Here is an 18,898-nt window from a genome sequence, read left to right on the forward strand (position 1 = left end):
AAATAATCAGTTCTGTGTTTGCGGAGGTAATAACAGGCTTCAGACAGCATTAAATGCTTAGTTACTGGTATTTTTGTGAGGATGGATGTCCTGTTCTCCAAACCTGCTGCTCCAACCTTTTTTGTTTGCCAGTAGCAGCAATCAAATGGTCTTAAAGGTAGAGTGGCTTTAATGAGAAAAGAGTTAAATAGCTCATTTCAGACAGAGGGGCTGCACCAAGCAAGGCACACAATAAATAAACATTATTTTGAGCTGCAACATCATTATACTGCACTGTTACCTACTATAACCCCTGGTCGTGGCTGGACTTTATGTAGCTGGCCTTGTCTCCAGTTGTCTAAATTCCACGGTACCATCTTTTGGGCCATTCCTAGTGTGTTATAGCTATAGTCGGTTGCAGAGAAGACCATTTTAATAACACACAGACAGCCTATTTAGGTAATAGGCTGGTCTATTTTAACATGCCCCGACTTTCAAGAAAGCCACCGAAATACTGAAGTATCAAGCTAGAAGACTTTGCAATGAGCTCCTGTGACACTGCTGTCACATTGAACAGCATCACTTGTTTAACACTGTGCCCTAATATCCCCTGTGACTAAATCGACCTGACAATATCTGCCTCACATGGTAACCTATACCGATTTGGACTATTATAGACACATAGTGAGTATAAAAGCAGTACTCTATATCTGTAAACCAAATGTGGTTCACACCAGGCCTCTATCCCATCCCTAACAACTTGTGGCAACTGCTCGTGCTCAGAGCCAAAAAGGCTTAGCCAAATCTGTTCTTTGGTAAGCACCTAAAAGCACCACAAGGGCATTAGCAGGGAAACAGTTCAAGGCTGCTGTGACACTCACCACTTCTGCATCTGACAGTTGGGTTCACAGCTGTGGTTTATGAAACGCGCTTCATTGCCCATTCTGTAGCTATCAATCACCATGCCACTATCCAGGTTCAGGCAGTAGTGGCCACTGTGGGAGAAGTACTGTTCCATCATGCGACTCCTAAAACATGGAAGGTAGGAATGTGTTGAAGATAAGAGAAAGAAATATACATCATCTAACACTAGTTTCATTGTATAGCAATGAAGATGTCCATCTCACCTGAACTCCTGTTCGCTAACAACTTCACCCAAATACTCAATGATGAACTGTCCTGAGCGGAGAGACTCCTTGGTGCGGATGCCCCACCCTTTGCCCTCAGTGCGGAAACGCTCCAGACACTGGACCCACTCGTGTCTCTGGATATGCTGGTTGTCACAATGATCTCCACATGGACACGTGCTGGGAGAACACTCAGCAAAGCTCATCCTGTGAAAAATAATTTTTTTAAAAAATTATAAAATAAGGCTGCCATTATTGGAGCTTGGAAAGAAAAGCAACTGGACTTATGTAAGTTTCTTGAAGATGTTATTACCTGTCATCCGAGAAGCTTCTTGATTACCATGACAACCCCCCCATCCCCAAAACTCCAGACCTCTGAATCAGTCCACTCATTCTCAACTGTAAAATGCCCTATCCAATCAGAACCATGGAAGAAACTAACACCTTTGCCAAGCTGTTACAAAACGCTGTCAACTGCTGCAGTGCCACAGGGATATTTTCAACAGCCAGTGCTTGCTTGTTTTCAGCACCCCTGAGGCATGGTTTCTGTACAACATCTGAAGCACATTACTGTTTTTACTTTGCTCTGCTGCATGCTAAAAACTCAATAGGTTTGCAACACTTAAGATGTCAGATTGAAGAGGATATACTGGTTACAAACAATAAAAAAAAAAAAAAATCCCCTTCCTATGGAGATAAGTTTGACTGGAGAGAAAGACAGCCTGAAGATGGAGATGGAGTGCAATGGCTGGCATTCCTGTCTTGACATCATGTTTTGCCCTCTATTCAAAATCACTTAATTCCTAAAACAAAGCGATGTAAAATAACATTTCTAAACAAGCACATGGCTTCATCTGAATACTGAAAAGTAACATGAGACTTGTTGAAAACAACCAATTATGATGGTGTATCTTTACCTATTCAAGCATTCATCCATGCAGCCTTTTTCAGTTGAGTCTTCGGGAAGTCTACAGTTGCATGTAGTTGTTTCATAACCAGAGAGAGGCTTCACATCCACATAAACATCTATAAAACATAAAACAGAGTATTACCATATCATTCTTACAGTGTTTGACACACAAAGTTGAACTGTAGACACACATCTTTAATTCCTGTTTTTGTAACTAGTGAAGCAAATATCCTTATCTTATATATTTATAGGGAAACACCTGAGTTTAACAAAGCTACAAATTATATATAAATTTTTTTTTTTGAAATTTAAAAAAAAAAATCCTTTCACTCACTTGATCTTATTTTTTTATAAAGGGGGACATCAGGCCTCTTGTGTAGCTGAAAGGAAGAAATAGAGCGGTAAATACAAAAGTGGTCGAAACAAAAATACATACTAAGAACCTCAGAAAGATTGATCACCTGATCATGTTTCCACAACCATAGGATGTCGTAAGGCAACTGGAAGTCAATGCGTTTCTGTCTCAGGTACTTTCCTGGGTGGGTGGGGGGTGGGGGGGATTTGGGAAGAGAGAAAAATCAGTCCGTTGTATTTATGCTTCATCTTATCATAGCTGAAAACACAGGCCTGTGATAAACAGAGGAGAGTCCTGTTCCAAGAAACAGGTTTATCTGGATAATTTACTAGAGCCGTTTGAATCTTGGACACGGACTGAAGCAAAATGAGGTTTTCTAGGTTTTACTTTCCCTCCCTTGGCAAGTCATACAGCTAACTGAGAAATTCAAATTTGTGAAACCTGCCAACGACTGAATTCTGCATAAAGAAATTTAAGAAATGTGCTCAAAACTTCAACTAAATAAATAATTAAATCTACTTTCAGCTGTTCCCATATTCCCCAATTTGTCTCTTTTCTATCGTTTACTTGTTAGGTAAATGATTAAATGACTACACTATGAATAAATAACTTGGTTTTTAGTGTTTAAAAACTCCTTGCTTCTTAAATTCTTTTTTTTTTTGATGATCATAAAATAAATCAATAGCAAAAATCTCAACTAATTAATTTTAAAACTCACCAACATGTATTGGAGCAGGAAACAATCCATACTCATGTTCCCCAGGTATATACTCTAGCTTCTCTTTCTTCAGCTGCAGAAACTGACTACGGGGGCTGTAGAAGAGGAAAAGAAAAATGTGAAGGCATTTCACTGGCTGTGCAGAAAAACTGTATGACACTATGAAGTGTTGCTATCTGAATTAAGGATTAGTAGGGAGAGGATTTGGATCTCCACGCCCCTAAGACTCACTCTTCAGTTTTGTACACATCAGAATATAACCCCGCTTTCTGGAACTTCTTCTTCGGAGGTCGTGCTGGTCTTTTCTCTCGCTGGGTGGCTATGGGCATAGGTGGAGCTTGTTCCCTGGAGACAGGGCCTGGGCCCTCTGATGAGCAGTGGCCATCTGGCTTGGTTTCCACTGAGCTAAAGATAGAAACATGACTTGGTTTCTAGTGACAACTGGACTTAATAAATGTTATACATACCACCACTGAATCCTAATATTAGTTTTCACTGTCATAGAGAAGAGTCTCTCAAGTCCAGTCTTGTTGAATATGCAATAGTGTATTATAATTTGCTTACCCATGAAGGCTCTGTAGCTCATCTTGGGTAAGCCAGCTCCTTCCTGTCCCAGGTCTGGACCTTGCCACAAGGCTCCCTAGGTTTTCCTCTCTTTCAGGCAAGTGTCCCTCCATGTCTTCAGCCTCCCTGTCCTCTTCCACATCCTCCTCCTCTTCCTCATCCCCTTCTCTCTCCCAGTGCTTTCGCTTCTGACCTTTTCTGCGTTGCCCCTGGACTACCGACTCAATAGCATCAGTCACAGTATCACCCTCCCACCCTCTTCCCTCTGCTAACCGTTCCACCCCTTTCTCCCGGTGCCGGACTTGATTCAACTCTACCACAGGTGGAGGGGACGGTGGTGGGGAGGGTAACGGGTGTTTCCTAGGACGTCCAGGCCCCCTCTTCTTTACCATGTTGTTTCCTGTACGGGCCTGTCTCTGCAGCTTCTTGGCACGCAGGATTTTGTTGACATGGAGCAGACTGTATTTGGAGGGCTGTACGCGATGGGAGTTGTGAGACAGTGAGACATCCAGGCAACACTCCTGAGAGGGAGAGAGGCAGGATGAGGAGGTTGAGCTGTGGGAGTGAAACAGAGAAGACTGATGATGGTGCTGTTGGCGGTGGTGCAGGGATCCTTCAGGTTCTTCCGAGGTTGGGAGTGTAACACCCCTTGTCTGGATACCTGATGACCCTGAGGAGAGAAACAGAAAATGAATGGTCTAAATGAATCTTAAAAATGCTAAGTAGCAACAGGACAGTTAACACGTCAGCACTCAGGAAACAGTGATACTATGCTTATGCATGTCTTCTCTTGTTCCTTTAGGTCCTTTTCTATTCTCATACATGCTTCTAATCACACTTCATTCCTTTTTGATTTTTGTTAATCCAAGAGTAGCAGAAAAAATCTGCTAAAATGCAGAAAAACTGCTGAAATCAGTACAACTTGTTCTTTGGTCATATTTCTTCTATAAGAAAACAAAAACAAGTACATAAAAAAAAAACCCGCAGCACCTCTAAAGTGTGTAAATCATCCCCTAGATGTATTCCAACACTTCCAACAATATTCTTTACACAAATGAAGAAAAAAAATGTTTAAAGGACACTGTACACTAACAACAAAACTTCAACCAGCCTTGAAGCATGGGGGAGGAGGTATCATAGTCTGGGACTGCTTTGCAATCCTTTAAAGGACAATGAATTAAAAATGAGTGAATTTTACGAGACAATGTCAGGGAAGCAGTCCATGCCCTGAACCTTAGAAGACACTCTGGGTGATGAAACAAGACAAATGACCCAAATCCCATAATTAAGTAATAGCAGAATGGCTAAAAAATAAGAAAATACGGGTTTTGGAATGGTATGGAAATAGAAAGTGAGAGGCTAAAGAAACTGTGCTGCTATTTTTCCCCTCATTAATATTGATCTCCTGCATCTTCTTAGAATACTTCCTTCCCTGGTCTGACCTTAGGAAACCATATTTCTAAGTTGTTTTTATTTTTTTCATTTCAGACAGACCCTAATGTTTTAAGAATGTCTACACCATCAAACTTTACACAGTTTCATTTAACGCATTTAATATGTCTTTTTACTTGACAAAAAGAAGCATTACTCTTACTCCTAACTCAAAATCCTTTCATTTTTTGGTCACCCATACAAATGGTTTATTTTGGCTGAAATATGACTTTCAAAAGAAATGCCAAAATAATAATATAACAATTCATACACTTAAGTGGATAGAAGTTGCTGGCAACTGTACAAGTCTGAATGAATCATTAGACACATTGTGTATGCATTTAGATTAAACCCTCTTTACTTCATGGTAGGGTTTTTTTTAAATAAGGACATTTAGCATAAAATGTGTGCCAAATCAAACATGCAGATCGATCTGCTGTGGTGACCACAATAAGGAAATAAGGAAGCACCTGAAAGTACAACCTCCTCCTCCTTTACTAGACAGTACTGAACTGACACACAGCAGACCGCAAATCACCCTGTAATATAAGGTCAGAGTGCGATGATCAGTTAATTAGCCAATCACTGAACCATATTTTTAACAGTCCAAGGTGCTGTGACACTCTTTGAATCTGCCCATCTCAACGGAAACCTCTTTCACATCTATTCACACGTCCTTTTCCAAAACATCCCTTGCACTCTTTTTGCTACACGTCACTATCTCTACACCCACTACCCTGTCATTGTATATTTGTCAACTTCTGTCATTCCCCACTTGCGTTGTGTGGCAACCCAGTCCCCACCCTTGGCCTCCCCTACCTTCACAGTTCTGTCTGTGACCGCTGGGTGACCCCATCTCCTAAACTCTAATCCAGGATTACCCTGGCTTGGTTTGAACTGCATCATGCTGCCTCAACAAGGACCTTTCGGCTTCCCATATTACTCATAGACACACGCATAAACATTAGGTGATACTCACATACAGTCAGCCTACCAGTGCTCATACACACGTTACAGCTCGTTAAGAGCCTCACAGATGAAGCGAGATCTCTACCACGGCACTGTGTCTTACATCAGCAACATTAAACCAACCCAGGTGCTGGGTGTACCGATGGATAGGACTAGGCCCCACATTCTGAGCTTTTGAGGGAAAAGACTACTAAGTATAGCACGTTAACAAAATACTCCACCCTTCTAGCAAGATGAGCCCTGGCAGAAATGCTATATCTATAACTGTGGCTAACCACACACACAAAGGAGCTAGTTTAAGCAATTATGTATGCTTTTTTTGCCATGCTGGTAACCACTACTAAGAGCTACCAAATGTTAGAGCGTATGCAAACAAGATGTCATTGTGTCTTTAAAGTGGGCTTGTTCACTAAAATAAATGACCCATCCAGCTTAGTATTTTTTTTCTTCCTAACACTGGAGAATTGTTAATTTTCCAGTTTTGTTGTGAGGTATGGATTTGAGACCCCAGTTGCTGTGCCATATGGCAACAGCTGCCCACATAAAGGAGTTAGTGCCGGATCTAAATGATTGGACACTGTGCCAGTTTTGCCAGAGCTGTCCAAAACTATAAAGCCCATCAAACAGCAGCCAATCACATTTAGACACAGAATTCACAATACAACTGCATCAGAACTATTTTAGGAAGCATGATTTTGGTGGAAAATTAACTCCTGCAACCTTTAACAATGTCACATTTAATTTGGGTCAAATGATTTTCTGTACAGAAAAGTTATCAAAGACACAAGCTTGAAAAGCTACACAGATCATAAAGGATTTAATGGATGAAATATCCAAGAGGAGGTGAAGGCAAACTGCTCCCTGCTGCTTTAAAATATTACGTTTTTAATAACCTATGCTACAAACATGCCAAGATTATTCAAGCAAGGTATTAAGCAATTATGTTTTCCTGCCACTTTGCATTTACTTTTTTTTTTTGAAGCTCTGCCATAAAATTAATTTTACTATGGGGTACACTAGGAGCACATTTAATTGGAATGCTGTCCAAATACACCATCACTACCTATGATCTACATAAAGAAAAAAAAGAAAAATAAACCACCACCAGAAATTCTCCTTTACTATAAATGTCAACTAAAGCTGAAAATGTTTTTTTGTTTCGTTTTTTTTTTTTTTTTAATTATTCCTAACCCAAACAACAGAGATTCCAAAAGTGCCTTACCCATCTCTCTCCTCTCTGCTGATGTTGAGTGTTCCTTCCTCATTGGCCGGTCCATGTGAGAGAAGCTGGAGCTCTCTGTAACTACATCAGTCTTTCTGCTCCTGCCTCCTTTCAGTGAAGTGCGGGTGATTGCTGAAGCAAACAGATTTGTACGCTTTGGAGAATCGTGGGTTTCTACATCCTCTGTGGGAGTGAGAGGCTCCTCATCCTCACTGTCCGAGCAGCCCGCTGGGTCTTCTGCCCGTCCGTCTGAGAAGGAACCCTGGCCAGGAGCCAATTGACTCCGTGACAGCTTTGAGTAGTCTGCTTCAGAGTTGCCTATTCTGAACCAGGGCTCAGCTGAGTGGCCCTTTGAGCTGTTGCCCAATGCAAGCCTTGAAGGTCCGAGACAGGACATGGAGCTCTCTTTGCGCTTGTACCTTTCAGCAGATGAGGATGAGGAAGAAGAGGGGGAGTTAGCAGAGGTAGTGGCAGCTTGCTTGCTGGCACTGGTGCTGGAAGTGTCTCGTCCAAAGCGGCATCGCTGTAAAGCCTCTGCCATTCCCAAACCACTAACTCGCTCTCCTTTCCCAGATGTTCCACTGTCAGAAATCCCTGCACTAGCTCGGCTCCCTGATCCACCTCTTGCTGCTTCCTCCCTGTCATCCTCAGCACAGCGTTCTCTGTGTTTGTGCCTGTGTTTATGTTTGTGGTGCCAGTTGAAGGAGAGCTCAGAGGACATGGGTGGGTATAGGACAGGAGGCCGTCCTGCTCCCAGGTACTCCTGCCTTAGCAGCTTGTGTTTTTTCTTGTGAAACTTTGAGTGGTTCAGCAGGAGATGTGATGGGTGGTGATGATGTAAGAAAGATGTGGGGGGAGGTGGGAAAGACGGTGAGTGGTGAGTGTGATGTGATGGGGCCGTATGGGGTGACTGGTGGTGTGGGTGGGGATACAGCGCACTTGCTGGAGGATAACCTCTGTAATAGCCCAACCCCAGAGGTCCTGATGAGTAAGGAACATAGGAGGGGTGGTAGAAGCCTCCACTTGAAAGGGGGAATCCAAGTCCAGGTACAAATGGAACCTCAGACATAGACTCCCTCAGTTTGGGAGGCCGTCCACGTTTCTTCTTCATATCCGGTTTACGAACATAGTGCAACGGGTCACAGGAGTATGGTGGATGAGAGTAGAAGCTGCCAAAGTTAACCCTGAAGATTGTAGGCAGGAGGTCTCTGTGAACATAATGATGCGGTGGAGGGCCACCTGTGCCTCCTATGGCGCCAGCAGCCCTGCCACCCACCCCTGGCACTCTACTTGATCCCGCTGCTATGCCTATTCCGCTTCCGAGCCGGTGCCCTGTGGTGCGGTGAGTTATGCGTATTTCACTTAGTCGCACAACAATCTCGTCCAGCTCAGCGAGGAAGTCTGGGTCGAGCCGTCGGGAGCGTAGCTGTAAGTACTTCTTCTTGCGTTTCCTCTTCTGCCTCTTTAGCTTGTCATAGCCGGGGCAGCCATGGCTTCGGCGTTTGCATTTGTGCTTATGTTTCTCCTTGTGTCCCACTAAGGTTGTGGCGGGAGCTGCTGGGTGAGATCTTCGGGGATCAGGCGATGACCTTGTCCCATGGGGTGATGGAGACGGTGAAGGATGTTCCATAAGTACATTGCTGTGTCGACGCCTGCCCCTTGAGTTAATGCCCATCCCTGGACCCATAGCTGAACCCATGACCCCTGGCATTAATAATCCACCACCCATCCCAGGTGGGATGCCAATTGCACCCAAGCCACCTGCTCCTCCAGCTTTCTCACCACGGTCAGAGGTGCTGTTATTGTCTGTCCCTATACCACTGTCACTGGGCACAGTCTCCTCGCTGTGTGACTCACTCACTGGTGATGGCGTGGCTTCTTTTAGCTCACTCAGAGGGGCAGGGGAGGTGGGATGGAGTGGCCTGGGAGGGGAAAGCTTATGATAATGGTAGTGCTGCCTATAATGGTGATGGTGGTGATGATATCCACGGCAAGATGACTTTTTCTGGGAGGCTACTGGGACACCAGACGATGACATCGAGCCCATGACTGGGTTACGAGGATTAGGAGCTGAAAAGGTTGGAGGAGGAAGCGAAAACGTGTTATGACTATGATGGGAGTTGGAATAATGAGAGTGACCTGCGAAGTGCACTGAGCCTGGCTCCACAAAGCTACCATCGCTGATGGGACTGTGGCCTCCACTCAACTGTGAGAGGGAGGGTGAGGAAAAAACCTCTGAGGAGAGCTGGTGCTGCTGATGGGACTGTGACTGATGGGGATGAAGAGGGGAAGTGGTGTTTGGAGATATAAAGGTTTCTGAAGGTGACATTGTAGCTGAGACATTAGTTGCCACTTTTGGTTTACGGCCTCTCCTTTTACCCATGTATATTGTGCCCTTTTTACTGACATTAATTTGAGGCCCTAGTTTTCCTCCAAAAGAAGCAGCTAGGGATGACAACGACTGCGTTGCAGCTTCTGCTGTTGCAGCCATGCTACTAGTGGTGCCTTTAGGGGTGTCTTCGGACCTTGGGCCTAAAAGGATTTGACTGAGAATACGCTTCCGCTTAACGCTTTTCATCTTATTGATTTTGCCAATAATAGTTTTCATGATAAGCTGCCCGTTTCCTTTGTTGCGGAATCTTTCCCCTGCTTCTGGAGCCAACGTGGGAGGCTGACCCTCCTGGGGTAAAGTAGGAGGAAGGCGCTTGGGGCGCCCACGTTTCCTAGGCATAGGTTTAGGAGGGTTTAAGTCTACCTCGGGGTGAAGAACAGGTGGGTCCTGTTCTTCTTTGGACTTCAACAAAGATGAAAAGACCTTAGAGGGTTGTAGCTTGTTAGGGGGATTCCCACGGGCCGGTGCATCAAGCCTTGGCATTTTAGACTTTGGCCTTCCTCTTTTTTTAGGCTGGGGTGGGAAGAGCTGTGACACTGAATTTTGTGACACAGGATTTGGTTTGACCTTATTTGGATTTGGGGGCCTGCCTACAGGTCTTTTAACTGGTGGCGTTGGAATTTCCAGGCTTGAAGATAAAGGCATGGTGGTTTTGTTCTCAGTGAAGAGACTGTCCGGGCTTCTCTGACTTTGGGCCTTTAGCATAACACGTGTCCAGCGGGGTTTTCTTCCCCTGCGCTTTTTAAGGGGTTTGCTGTCCTGCTCTGCTGGAGAGTCTAGGGATGAATCAGGAGAGTCATCTCTAAGAGGCGTCTGTGGGCTTTCTTCTTCATCATCTTCATCTTCATCATCATCATCATCATCATCATCATCTGGCTCCAGTGGGGAAGGTGTCCTTTGTCTAATAGACTCAGTGGGACTGCTAGTCCAACCGCTTCGGTTACTATCCTGGTTGGGACTACGTTTACTTGGACTAGAACTTTTTCCCCTCTCAACTCGTACTGACTGGTTGCTTCCCCCTTTCTCTTTCCCTTCTGGCCTTCCAGTTGCTGCTGAAGGGGGGCACTTGGATAAGTCTCTGGGGATGTCCCTGTCTTGCTCTCGCTCACCTGCACTGCTTTCTTCTGCGAGGGCAGGAGACTCTCGTGCATGGTGTCCTTGTGAGGGAACAGGGGAGCCCAGGTGACTCACTGCACTCACCGTCCTCTGCTCCACCGATGATGATGAAGATGATGAAATTGGACACAATGAAGGTGACGTGGTATGGGGTAAGGAGTGAGCAGGGTGTAACGGTTGCTTAGAAATGCTACTGTTGCTGCTGTCACTGTTGCTTTCATTTGACAGGACTGTCAGGCGGTTATTGCCATAGGTGAATGCTGGGCTGTTGCTGCGACTACTGCTGTTGGTGCTGCTCATGCTGATACTGTTGTTTCCGTTGCTGCTAGCAGCTTTCCCAGTCCCATCCAAGTCCTCGTTCCTCAGCGGCGTCAGGGTGGTTGAATTTTCTAAAATACTGTCTTTGCTTCTAGACCCATATGGCCGACCAGGTGGTCTTGACACAGGAGGTGGAGGAGAAAGGTGAACCATTCTTGAATATGTGTTCCTATTGGCCAAAGCTCTGTCTCGTTGCTTGGCTGTAGGGGCCATAAAGCCTGAGCTCGGAAGAGGAGGGCTGGGATCAATCTTTGCAGGTTTGGCTGGCTTAGGGGTCTTGGATGGTGGACAAGTTGCTATTAGTTGAGCTAATTTTTCAGTGACGGTTGGCGCTCCCCAACTCTGAAGACCTTTGTCCTTATCTCTTTGACTGTCTGTGCTGTAGGTGCATTGAGGAGGCTTAACACCTTCAAGGCTGGGTTCTTTCGTTAAAGATAATGGCGGAGATGGTGAAGATGTCCGGGGGTTGGGTTGCGGAGCTGGCGCTTTCTTCCCAGAGGAATGCGTTTTGCTGTCTGGTGGAGGGCGGTGAAGGTTAAGTGGTCTCTCAGATGTGGTGGTAGCTGCTTTTGTGTCTGACTTTGAATCAGACTTGCAATCCATCTTTGGTGGACCCTGGAAGGGTGTTAGGGAGAAAAGGCAAGGGATTAATGAGAATAATAGAGATGAATAATTATTATGGTAAAGAAATAACAAACACACCACCCAAATTTCTAAATTATATATATATATATAATTTTGAATGTGGTAAACAAGCAGCAGAGGCGCAAACTAGGACTGCTTGATTTGCAATTTGAAGAAGGTAATGTACAATATTAAAGTTAAATATTATCTTTTAGATATATACAGCACCAGGTACATCATAATTAAGATGTAAGCAATCTTGCACAACATTAAGCAATATTTTAAAAAAAGCGTAAAACAGAAACTGACACACATCATGACAACACACATGGGAAGTATCAGCAGCAAGTGAATGTTACACATTCATTGGTAAGATCTTTACTCCAACGGTGCTTCACAGGCATGGCCAGAGGGGGAAGTTACCCTCAGCTCAATAACACTTATTAGGGTCAGACTGAGGACAGAAAGGGAGAGTGAGAGAAAGGGGTCATGCGGGGATGGGGGTGGAGAGTACACAGCCAGGCAGAGGACAGACGACACAGACGGAGGGTGATTGAAGGGGCCAGTGAGCGATGAATAGAGGCAAGCCAACTGAGAACACAATGAAAACTAAAGTAAAATTTATGCTCTGCTCTTTACTAGCGTAATAACACTGTGATTACTAGAGTAGCTTTGCTGTAGACCCGTGGCTGACCAATAACATTTTAAGGAAGTAAGGTGAATGAAAATAATTATACTAGTTGTCATCACTGAATGTTTAATTTTGTTCAAAGTGGAAAATCACTGCTGAACCAAAATAAATAAAATCCACAGCATCTAGCCTCCATACCTTTTTTGCCGGAGCGTTCCCATTCATTTGGGAGGGTGTCAGGGTGGTAGTGCTGGCAGGAGGAGGAGCTAGAGGAGGTGGTGTGGGAGCTTTAGCAGTTGGGGCTGTTGAAGATGATGAGATGGGTGGTCTGTTTACACTGGGACTCTTTTCCCTCTCTTTTTCTCTGCCCTGTGAAGGACTCTGGCTCTGACTGCCCGCCCCGTCACCTGTGGCGCCTGCACGGTTTCCACGGGCATTACCTCCTCCACGACCCGTATGCCTCACAGTGGCTCTGAAAGCCGGTCGGCACACATAGTTCTCCAGGATCTTAGGAGGCTTCTTCATGCGTTTCGCCTGGAGGCCAATCTTCAGTTTGACATTGCCCTCAGACAGGCTGCTCTCTTTGATGGAGAAATGGGACTGGTCACCACCGGCACCTCCTGGCCCGCCTGTGCCTCCTGCACCAGCAGATGCGGTGGGGGTTCCCTCCTTCTCTCTGTCCCTCTTCTTTTCCTCCTCTTCTTCTTTCTTCCCACCCGCTCCCTCCTTCTCTCGCTCCCCTGTGGGAGCACCGGACAGGAGAGGGGGTGGAGTTGCAGTCCTCCCTTGAATCTTCTGATCCATTAGATTGTTTGGGGTGGGGGGTGGGGGGGTACAAGTTTATGGAGTTTAAGGAGTGGTTAATGTGGATACCAGGTAGAGTTTTTGTCTGGGGATGGGATAAGGGTGAAGGGGGGAAAGGGGGAGGGGGATAACGGTGAGGGTGAAGCTCTCCTTGCTTTGAGGGCTTCTCTCCCTTCCTCGGCTGTCCAGCCCTATTTCTCCGTCCTTCAACTGCAGGACCAGGGACAGGTAGAGGGGAGAGAAAGAAGAAAAGGGAGGGTAGAGAAGATAAAAATAAATCCCACATTAGTCACTGAAATAGAAAAACAGAAACACTGACAGTTTTAAACAGTCTTAAAATGAACGCTGGTGAAAGGCAGACAGAGAGCAACAATTTTATTATCTATTTGGTTAGAGTGTCCTTCATCTCATCTCTGACACTTTTTATGGTGCGCTCATCCTCATAGATTATAACAATCTGTGACCTATTTACACAGCAAAGTCCCTTCTACCTCACCTCAGAAATGTAACCTTAGGAACAAGGACTTTGAATTGTCCACCTGCGATTTCCAAAGCAGATTTACTTTAGAGCAGTGGCTTCCAAACTAAGTGCCTAGAGACAGGTCCAGGTGTGGTTAGGGTTTTTTTTTTTTTTGAAAAGAAAAAAAATTATTATTGCAGGATCATAGAAAGTGGTGAATGACAATTTTCAGTTTACTATGCCAGCGCACATCAAAAGGCCTTGACTGATGCTAAAGACAACAGCATTTGTCAGAAACGCCTGTGAAAGCCACCAGTCATATGGCTTTAACTAGACCAGGGATAGCAACAAGTCAACATAATGCCAAGCAAGCTCTAACCCAGAAATGGCAAGAACGCATCTATGACTGCATGCAAGTGTCTGTCACGGGCATGGATATAAATTAGAAGCCAGTGGAGTTTAGTCCAAAAGTAATGACATTGTAAAAATCAGGCCCAATAGTTCATTTGTCTGACAATACAATGAAAATAGCCACTCGTGCCATTCCAGATGGCATTAGAGGCTATTTTCCCCCTTGAAATTTTGTTTGGCTTGCTCTTTGGTGTTCCTTGGAGTCAGTAGTTGATCCCACAGCACTGCCACATCCTTCCAAGTGTTACGGAGTAAGATGCAGAATGAGCAATCCCTTAAGTGTTCTCATTAGCTGCAGTGAAAACGGTTGCCTGTGATAGTGGCAGCTCACAGCTCACACGCTAGCAGCAGAGAGCAGCATGCTTCTTAATTGTCCTCTTTGGGAGGACAGCCCAATTCAATGAAGTTGTCTACAGCTCCCCGCGGCCTCTGAGTGATTTAATGCGGATTTGCCCCCAAGCAGGTGCTTTCTCTGGGTGAAGTCATTTGGAGGCAATTCAGAACTGTGACCTCAGCACACTAGGTCTCTGGGACTAGACGAGAGGATCCAGCCGCCTTTTCCAGCCTGAGTGATCAAGCGTCAACATGCCGGCGGTTTTTCTGCATCCTACATTAGTGGAGAGCACTAAAGGGGGTACTTAATGGAGCCTCAGGAAAGTCATACAAGTCATCACATCAGTAAAGCATCACGGTAAGATGAGGGGGGAAAAGGAAAAGGAAATCTTCCTTGCTATAGTCTTACACCATGTTTGTTTTGGATTATGACAGTGGAAAACAGTAGTAGAGATTTTTTTAAACCACACAGTAAACACTGCAGAATTTTTGGATTCTTGCCTGCGGTTCCCCACATGGTCCTTTCAGTGTTTATTTCAATTACTCACTCCATTTTGCCTCAAAACTGCACACTCCCCCTCGCTACACATACCACACTGAAAATCACACCTCCCACTTTTCTTTAACACTCCATCAATCTCGGTGTTCTTTCCCCCGGTTTTCTTTAAGCTTTTCCATCCTCTTCCTCCTCGATTTCGCAAACTTGGAAAGCACTGAGAACAGCACACAAACTAAAGTCACTGTGTTCCCACTTTAATCAAAAACACATTTCACCCATCACCCACCCCACCAACTCCCTTTCCCTGTGTCCTTTTTACACACAGTGACAAATGTTCTCCTCTTTCTTTTATGCTCACGGTGATGGGAGCTGCTTCCGTCGCATAACAGCAGCAATGCCAAAAATAAGCCACTTTAGTACCCAACTCTGTGGACAGCTAGTGACACAAGTCGGCAGAAAAGCCTCCCAGAGAGTCAAAACATTCCCCTCACCTCTAACAAGCTAAGTCAGGTCATTTACTGGCATTCGCTCCCCTGCTGATAATCTGACACCAGGCCACATCGCTTTCTAATTTCTCATTGATCAGCCTTAACACTCAAGTGTATCATTTTCATGTCTAGCGCTGAGGTACTTTTTGTATATGTGAAGCAGTTAAACTGCACTACAGTCATTTCATTGCCATAGTCATACTGCAAAACAACTGAATAGCAACACTTGTGGTTTTGAAGGCTGATATTAGTCACGCCTGTCTGTCCTTTGCTTTTGTTTTCTGAGAAGACCAGTATGCAATGCTATGAACGCAAACAAATGCCAAAAGAAAAACGACAAGATTCAACAATCAATTTCACTCCAACAACCTAAGAAATAGCAGAGCAGGGAGGAACGTAGTAAACAACTCCTGCTCCCCCTCTCTCATTTCTTCCCCCCTTTACTCCCTCCCTCCTTTCACTCCCTCCTCACTTTTGCACACGTTGTTCATAACTGCTTATTTCCCTTTGGCCATAGCAATAGTATCCCACCCACCCACCAACCAACCCACCCCCTGCATCATTCACATGAGGGCTGGCGTCTGCCCTGAGAGCTCCCTGTCATTTCCAGAGCTCCACTGGTATTACTACAGGGCCGTGCTCAGAGGAGGGGGTGGAAGCAGGCAAATTCCTCTACTACTACAACCACCAGCACCACCACTGCCGCCGCTGCTTTGTATCACCCAGCAGCGGAAGTGCTATAGAATTGTAACAGACCGTTGCTTTAAAAAAGAAAGAAGCGGGGACAATGATTAAACTCCGTTAACTCGCTGCGACAAAGCGGAACAGAGAGGCAGGTGTCATTCACACCTGCACCGTGCAAACATCTCCCCCAGCAGCTCAGGGAAGTTCAACCAGAGGACTTCCAGTACAGCGCAAAAACATGCGTGCACTTTAATTTAGAACAAGAAGAAACATGGCTAACCAGAGCATGAGTGAGCAAACCAAATAATGTTATCTGCTTTCGGTTTCCTGTGCAGTCAACACAGCCCCTCAAGGGACCAACTCATGAGTCTGCGAACCGATCAGCCCTAATTTCCCCCGCAACTGCCCTTATCTAGTCATACTCGTAATTACTGTCTTGATACAAAAGAAACCGAGTATCTACATGCGGTTCTGCAAGCATGCTTTTGGGGTGGGAAGACGTCTACTCCTGTGTAAACAACACCTATCAATGTGCATCATTTCCACTCACCTCTGAAATAGTCCAGAAACGGTGTTCACATTATTTGGCTGTGTCCTGTCTTCTTGTGTATCAACGTGGTGGCCACATTTCCCCCCCCCCTTTTATTAAAATTATCTTCCAACAGCTGAAAAGCCAAAATGAAAATAAAAAAAAACATGATCAGAACAATTTAAAAAGGGCTACAGTTTAAATATATCTCAACGCTGTTGTAGGAGTATTACAAACAACCTCAAACGGAAACCACTGCACACAGCTCCTGACCACTCACTAAAATTGATCGTTAACCTTGCCAAGCTCCAAGACACAAAGTTGCTGAGTGCCAACATGCAAAGCACCCCCACTCGCTCCCCCTTAACAATTTTATTTCCACAACACTTAGCACTAACAGCCGGAGCGGTAAAGTAATAGATCGCCACTTGGAGCTTAATATAACCCCATGCATCACGAAAGTGTTGTTTATTTTGTAAAGAGTCAGCCCGTACAATCAGTCCAATAATAGACACGGGGCTACAGTCTGTATCAATGGCATTGGCAGCAGCTAACTAGCCATCTACAGCAGCCTGTTTGAGAGCTATTTAAGCAAATTTCACTTAACTTAGACGCCGTGTAGGCAGCAAATGAATAACAAACGCCTACAGCTTTCATACAATTTGTGTAAACCGAGTGAAAGTGACACAACCCGGGACAAGTGATGTACATAATCTTGCATCTCCGTCACATTCTCGCAGGCACTCGTGTTACTACATCTCAGCTACGACGGCTAGCGATGCACTAGCAAGTGAGCTAAACCAGAAAAAAATCTCCCAACATTACCTCAAAGACAAACGCGCAATTAAATCTGCTTAAAAACGCGAGTAAAACAAAAACAGAGACTTATATTCCGGCGGTATAAAATAAAAGGATGCAGGGCTGTGTGGGTTATTTAAAAAAAAAAAAAAAACACTAACTGTCAACAAAATGGCGGCTGCGTTGAATCAACAGAGACCCGAAATGGATCTCCCTCTTATTTCTTCGTCCTCGGTGCCTAAATCCTTTTTTCCTCACGGCGACTGGTATCCGTAATATCTCCCGAGATGCTCCGAAATCCACTCCGACACACCATTAGCTGGGCCTGGATGTGTCAGCGCGGGCCTCTCTCGTCAATCGGGCCTCCATGTCTGCTCAGCCCGTATCGCTACTGTGTCAGTACAACACGGGCATTCTCGGTCCCTGAGAGGAGGGAGGGAGGGAAGGAGGACGGACCGAGGAGGGCGGAGGGGAGAGGAGAGGAGGTGAGGAGAGGAGAGCAAATGTCGGTTGTACGCGGTTCCTGCGGTCCCCAGTCATTGACAAAAATGACTGTGTTTCATTATTTCGCTATTTTCGGTTGCACTAGGGCGAGGGTGTGTTTGGCGGTGCGCAACAGTCAACTGTCAAATCCCGGTTTCGTGCCTCCTTTCAAGGGGTCAAGCCTATAAATAAACCACCCTGCCCTCTGTTGTCATGTTCGACTCTGATGGATTGGGCGACTAATCGATCACCCTCTGGCGTTGTTTTTTTTATCCTTTCCTTTTTTATTGCTTGTTTGGTTTTTGGCTATTACATTTTTGTATTTGTTTTTTCTGGATAATAATAAAAAGCTGATTAAATGATTTAAAACTGTCAAGAAAAATTATTCTTTTATTTGATTCTGTCTCACCTGATCTCTAGCATCTGCTTCTGTCACACTTCTCTGAGGTTTTCCTCTTTTCTTCCTGCCTCACAGCTCCGCATCCCTCCTCTACACACGTCCAAACTATAACTAATATCCTCATTTATAATTTTGTCCATCCTGGCAGCTCCCAATAAAAATCTTATAGCATATTCAGCTCTGCCACTTCCTGGCTTTTTATCAGTGCAACTGTCTCCAAAGCGTACACCGTACTAGGTCTTGTAAACCTTCCCTTTCACTCTTGCCCCAAATCATCCCTGACGCGTCTCCACCCACTCATCCCTGCCTGCCCTCTCTTCTTCCCCTCTCTCCAGCGCTGTCCTTTGTTTTGAATGATTAACCTCAGTCATTTAATGGCATCTACCCTAACTACTACCCCTGCTCCTTGCAGCTTCACTGTTACACCTCCCTCCCTCTTATTCACACACACGTATTCTGTTTTACTTCTACTTTCTTTCATTCGCTCTCTCTCCAGAACATACCTCCACCTCTCCAGGCTCTCTTCCACCTGCTCCCTACGGATCACAGTGTAGATATATATGGACAGCAGCTGTACTGGTTAGGGATTAATACATTTAATGTTGCATCTCTAATGAATACACAGCTAAGCACTGTTTGTGCTGCACTTTTAA

General features: G+C 45.0%; 1 protein-coding gene across 4 annotated transcripts in view; it reads right to left on the reverse strand.

Moving 5' to 3' along the window:
* The window catches only part of ash1l (ash1 (absent, small, or homeotic)-like), a 43,566-nt gene extending 25,429 nt beyond the window's left edge, over positions 1 to 18,137 (reverse strand). For 2 of the 4 annotated variants that reach the window (XR_014274039.1, XM_082520599.1), the window contains exons 1-12: positions 17,524 to 18,131; positions 16,586 to 16,700; positions 12,555 to 13,370; positions 7,276 to 11,716; positions 3,654 to 4,323; positions 3,321 to 3,494; positions 3,090 to 3,184; positions 2,478 to 2,551; positions 2,351 to 2,396; positions 2,024 to 2,132; positions 1,107 to 1,313; positions 861 to 1,007 (exon numbers count right to left, since the gene is read on the reverse strand). Coding sequence is in view for 3 of the 4 variants with exons in the window: in XM_082520599.1 (XP_082376725.1) it covers positions 861 to 1,007; positions 1,107 to 1,313; positions 2,024 to 2,132; positions 2,351 to 2,396; positions 2,478 to 2,551; positions 3,090 to 3,184; positions 3,321 to 3,494; positions 3,654 to 4,323; positions 7,276 to 11,716; positions 12,555 to 13,160 (6,569 nt within the window). In the remaining variant the exon portion in view is untranslated. Of the gene's footprint in view, positions 1 to 860; positions 1,008 to 1,106; positions 1,314 to 2,023; positions 2,133 to 2,350; positions 2,397 to 2,477; positions 2,552 to 3,089; positions 3,185 to 3,320; positions 3,495 to 3,653; positions 4,324 to 7,275; positions 11,717 to 12,554; positions 13,371 to 16,585; positions 16,701 to 17,523 lie in introns of all 4 variants that reach the window. The other 2 variants (XM_082520598.1, XM_082520597.1) reach the window with 2 other exon arrangements.
* Positions 18,138 to 18,898: the final 761 nt, after the last annotated feature.

Source organism: Aulonocara stuartgranti (genome assembly GCF_965226115.1).
Source record: "Aulonocara stuartgranti genome assembly, chromosome: 22".
Taxonomy (NCBI): Eukaryota; Metazoa; Chordata; class Actinopteri; order Cichliformes; family Cichlidae; genus Aulonocara; species Aulonocara stuartgranti.